Source organism: Cebus imitator, unplaced genomic scaffold, assembly GCF_001604975.1.
Source record: "Cebus imitator isolate Cc_AM_T3 unplaced genomic scaffold, Cebus_imitator-1.0 Scaffold218, whole genome shotgun sequence".
In the NCBI taxonomy this organism is placed as follows: Eukaryota; Metazoa; Chordata; class Mammalia; order Primates; family Cebidae; genus Cebus; species Cebus imitator.
Genome location: NW_016107533.1, coordinates 861,651 through 866,801, shown reverse-complemented (window position 1 = coordinate 866,801; position 5,151 = coordinate 861,651). Strand labels below are relative to the sequence as shown.

At 36.7% G+C, this 5,151-nt stretch overlaps 1 protein-coding gene across 1 annotated transcript in view; it reads right to left on the bottom strand.

Moving 5' to 3' along the window:
- Positions 1 to 202: 202 nt before the first annotated feature.
- LOC108318365 (cuticle collagen 13-like) overlaps positions 203 to 5,151 on the bottom strand; it is an 8,434-nt gene continuing 3,485 nt past the window's right edge. Inside the window, exon 2 of the mRNA XM_017549405.2 lies at positions 203 to 805. Within this exon, the coding sequence (XP_017404894.2) occupies positions 722 to 805 (84 nt within the window). The 3' untranslated portion in view covers positions 203 to 721. The remainder of the gene's footprint in view (positions 806 to 5,151) is intronic.

Here is a 5,151-nt window from a genome sequence, read left to right as displayed (position 1 = left end):
GGGAATTTAATTCATTTGCTACCAATATTTGATAGTAAAATATTTGACATTTTATATCTACAATAAAAAAAATGCACCTCCACTTTAGGAGGCTGGAGGTGGGCGAATCACCTGAGGTCAGGAGTTCGAGACCAGCCTCACCATCTCTACTAAAAGTACAAAAAATTAGCCATACATGGTGGTGCATGCCTGTAGTCCCAGCTATTCTACTTGGGAGGCTGAGGCAGGAGAATCGCTTGAACCCAGGAGGCAGAGGTTGCAGTTGGCCAAGATGGAGCCATTGCACTCCATTGAGAGACTCATCTCAAAAAAGGCAGAAATCTCTTTGCTACTACAAGTTCAGTTTAGTTGAAATTAGACATATGTGTATTTACTTCTGCATCTCATTTAAAACAACCTTGAAAGCTTTGGTTATGGTACACAGGTATTGCTTTAATTGGGTCATTTCTTTGAGAAGAAGAAGGAATTTTAAGGAAGAGGTAATGGAGAGCAGAGATATTTTTGCAGCAAGCCTTATAAAGATTAAAAAAAATGCAGAAAAACATTGGATTGCACAATTGCATTGTCCAAAAAGGAAGAAAGATTTTTGTAAGAGGGACTTTGGTGATGTTAGCAATGGGTGGGGATACAGGAGAAGATATCTCAGAATCATACAAAAAGTATAGAACATTTGCAGAAAGGAAGGAGGAAAAAAGCAATATATATAACATATTATTAACTTCTACCTTAAAAAAGGAAGATCCTGGGAATTTCCAGCAGGTCTTGTCTGGTCAGAAACTCTACATGAGTTTACACATGCTGCATCCTGCATGAAGATGTTGAGTTAAGGTGCTAGGAGGAAACTCCAGTCCAGGCCCTGCTCACTAAACCCTGGAGGAAGGGCACCTTATTCTCAAGAACACCAAGTTCCCATGGGTGCTAGTAGAGACCCTTGGCTATAGTCAACGGAAAAAAATATTACAGCACGTTATTATCAATTTCAGATGTTTCTTTAGAGAACCATCTTCATGGTATCACCCAGATACATAAGACTTATAAAGAGACTTAGACTCCCACACATAATAGTGGGAGACTTCATCAATATTAGACAGATCAACAAGACAGAAAATTAACAAGGATATCCAGGACTTGAACTCAGATCCCAAACAAGTAAACTTAATAAACATATATAGAACTCTCCACTTTAAATACACAAAATATACACTCTTACCATATCACACCTACTCACGGGCTTAAATGAAATATTGGTTGGCTGCTTGTTATTTTCATCCCTAATTTTTTTTTTCCTGTTTCCATGATTAAGCATAAAAGAGGTTTTCAATACTCATTTTTAGACTGCATTCTAGCCCAGGCAATAAAGCAACACTTCTGTTCTCTCTCCCTCTTCCTCTTTCTTCCTCTCCTTCATTCTTTATATATATATATATATATATATATATATAAAAGAAGAAGACCTTTCATGATGTGGCCTTGGGTCACTTTCTCAGCTGTATCTCCCCTCTCCCTTATCATGCTGTCACCCAGCTACCAGATCTGCCTTCCAGACTGAAAGGTTTATTCTGACAGCTATTGGCACTGCTGTTGGTAGTCAGCCCTCAGCTGTCATCCCTTTTTAGAACTGCATATATCCAATGGCTGATATATGTGAAGTTTCTGTAGAGAGCTGGTCCTGTCGTTTCAACTCAGGGTAGCACTGAAGGGCCAACTCAGCTTTAGAGCCACTGGTTGGGGTTTGGGTGAGGCCTCTGTTAAGACTATCGCAGCCCAACTTGTCTCTCCTCTCAATCTTATTTTGTTCCTTTCTCCTCCATACTACCTAGTAAGGGTAAACCTTCTGCTTACTAATATCTCTCTCTGAGAATCTGCTTCCGGGGGAAAATGACTTATAACAACTCTAGGGTTTGCCTTCCTGGCTCCAGCTATACTGAATGTTATTGAGTTTCTAGAATAAAGTCTTTCTCTCTTTTACCTTCAGGCTTGCGCCAGGAACACAAGCTAGAAGAAAGCCTTCTCTCATTTATATCCTATTTTTAAAATGTCCCCTTTTGAATGTATTCTCATAGTAACCTCATTTTAACCTATTCTTATTCCCTCATTGCAACACCTGTATTAGTCAGCACTATAACATCCCTAGATCATAAACTCTGTGTTAACTTTCGTATCCCTAGTGCCTGGCAAATAACAGGTTCTCAATAAACAATTGCTGAATTCATTTATCCATTAATTTTGGTAATAGGGTAGCTTCACCCAAGTGTCCCAAATCCGGTAGTGAAGACATGCTCTCTAACAGTGCAGTCTCCCTTCTTCCACTTTTTTACCAAAATTTATGTGAAGAGGGACGTTTCCTAGATGGAAATTACTCAACTTTGCTTGTTTGTTGTTTTTCTGTGTTTTTGTGATAAATCCCTTTCAGATATACACTTGTTCTTTACATATGTTAATATATTTAATTTGTTAAATATAGTATTGCCTGCCTGGGTACTATTGTCTTTCTTCAAGTGATTTTAATGTATTAGTTTGCATCTGATCTGCTTTTGTTGATTTTATCCTTCAATTTTTTCCCCAGATCTTGTGGGGGTGAGGAGTTTCTCTCTTTAGTTCCCATATTCTGGCTGCCAATTACAACATACCCCTGTGGTGGAGGGGACTGTGTCAACATTCTTATTGGTTTAATGTTCCTTTTCTGGTATACAATAGAACAAGTATGTTTTCATTTGTTTATAGCAATTAAATTGTTTTTTAGCAGAGTTGTTGCTTATACATGGAGAGAAATGATAATTTTATGAAAAAGGATCAATGGTAATGTAGAGATAATAAAAAGAGACAAGAAGTGGATTCAGAGATACCCTTCTTAAAGATAATTCAGTGGGAAAAAAAAGCCACTTCATTAATTAAAAAAAAAACAAAAAAAAAAACAAAACTGAAGATTAACTTTACCTGTAAAACAGTCATCCATTCCCATTCACAGTCCAGTGAGCATGCTACAGTTGGGTTTCAAGAGCTCACCACTGTACAGAACTGTTCTCAATAAGATCATCACCATTACCCAACTTCAAGGGCACTTTTCAGTTCTTCCTGCTTTTGACCTTACTGGTAAACACTTCCCCTTTTAAGTACCTGCCTCCGCTCTCTCCTTTTTTTCTCCTTTCATCCCGTCCCTGTACCTCCTGAGTCTCGTCTTACTCTTTCACTTCTTACATTCCTGAGCCCCTCTCTTTCTTCCTTTCTAAGCATGGTGAGTCCAAAACTCAGGTCTTTCTAGGCAGTCTTAGGAAACTTTCCCTTTCTCCCCTTATAGCAATTACTTTTATATACTATAATGTAACAGTGTTGTATTGTTTCTTAATTGTTTGAGTATTTGTCTCATTAGATTGTCAGCTGCTTCAGGGTAGAAATTGGGTTTTTGGCATTCCCAAGACACATAGAAGAGTCCACAAACAATAGTTACACAACAGTTGTGGACTTAATAAGTAAATACCTTGGAAGATACTTGTTTCTACATATAAATATACTTCTTTCTATATAAATTATTGTCAGAATTTGCCTTATTAATTTCAGAAAGTACTCTATACAAAGTAAACAATCACATTTAATATACTCTAGAACGATGTGTGCTTCTAATAGGTTTAATTAAAATAATCCATATGATAGCAAAAAAAATCTGGATTTTTCAGAAATTCTAGTACCAGTGGTGAAGGATATAATCCAACTATAGTTTTTTCATTTGGAAAATAAGCATATTTGTGTCTTTATTTTATAATTACCTTTGGTAAAGTCATAAAACTATGTTCTAAAGATATTTTAAAGTTATTGATTTGAAGAAACAATGTTTCTGCAAAAAGAAATTTCAAGTTACTTTTTCCTATAAAGATGTGTGATAGAAGATTCATCATTTTATTCTCGTTCTTAGTATAATAGAGATTAAATACCATGCAGAGATTAAATAGCATGACTAATATTTTAATTTAATTTAATCCAATAAATATTTCTTTATGTATAACATACCTAGCAACATAGAGACAATGATCTTTTTTGGGTAAAATAGACAATGGCTGGGTTTCAGCACCATTCTAGTTGTTTCTGATACACTTACTCTACCCATGCACTTTAAAAACTTTTAAACTAGAATATAATATTGCCACATAATTTTGGAAGACTGCTTTTCTGAGGAAGCCAAGCATGAAGACTGTGGACACTCTGCTGTTCTAATCTCAGAGTAACTTGTATGTGACTTTAATGAGAGATTATTGCAACTGATATGAGAATATCATACCACAGCACAGTTGTAATTTTTATCTCTGGTTCAGAAACTAGAAAAAAAATGTTTTTTTTCCAGTATATATAAGGCACAGATATAAAGGATAAGTGCAGTTTCAGTGATTTAATAGCTTATCTCTGGTTTAATGAAACTTACCTAAGAACGATAAAGTAATAGAAAAAGTTTGGACTGGGAAACTGGCATCACACAGTATGGTTCTGGCTCTTAGTGATGCCTTTGGGAAGATCATTTCATTCAGTTATTCATCTAAGTAACAACTGTTCCTCTAATGGCTTCTGTATGCCAGAACATGTTTGAGTTGGTATAGAAAAAATTCCAGGATGCCTTCATGGAATTTTCAGTTATCAGTGAAGTACAGTTGACCCTTGAACAATATGAGATTGAACTGTGTAGCTCCATGCATAAGCCTTAGATGTCTTCACTAGTGTGCTTCCTGTTCCTTCTCTACCTTTTCTACCTCTGTCACCCCTGCGAGAGCAAGACCAAGTCCTGCTTCTCCTCCTCCTCCTCTGCCAACTCAATGTGAAGATGATGACGATGAAGACCTTATGATGATCCCTTTTCACTTAATAAACAGTACTTTTTAAAATTCCTTATAATTTTCTTAATAGCATTTTTTTCTATAGCTCATTTTATTGTAAGAATGCAGTATATAACACATACATAAAACCACTTTAGGCCGGGCACGGTGGCTCACGCCTGTAATCCCAGCACTTTCAGAGGCCAAGGTGGGTGAATTACAAGGTCAAGAGGTCGAGACCATCCTGGCCAACATGGTGAAACCCCGTCTCTACTAAAAATACAAAAAAATTAGCTGGGCATGGTGGTACATGCCTGTAGTCCCAGCTACTCAGAGGCTGAGGCAGGAGAAT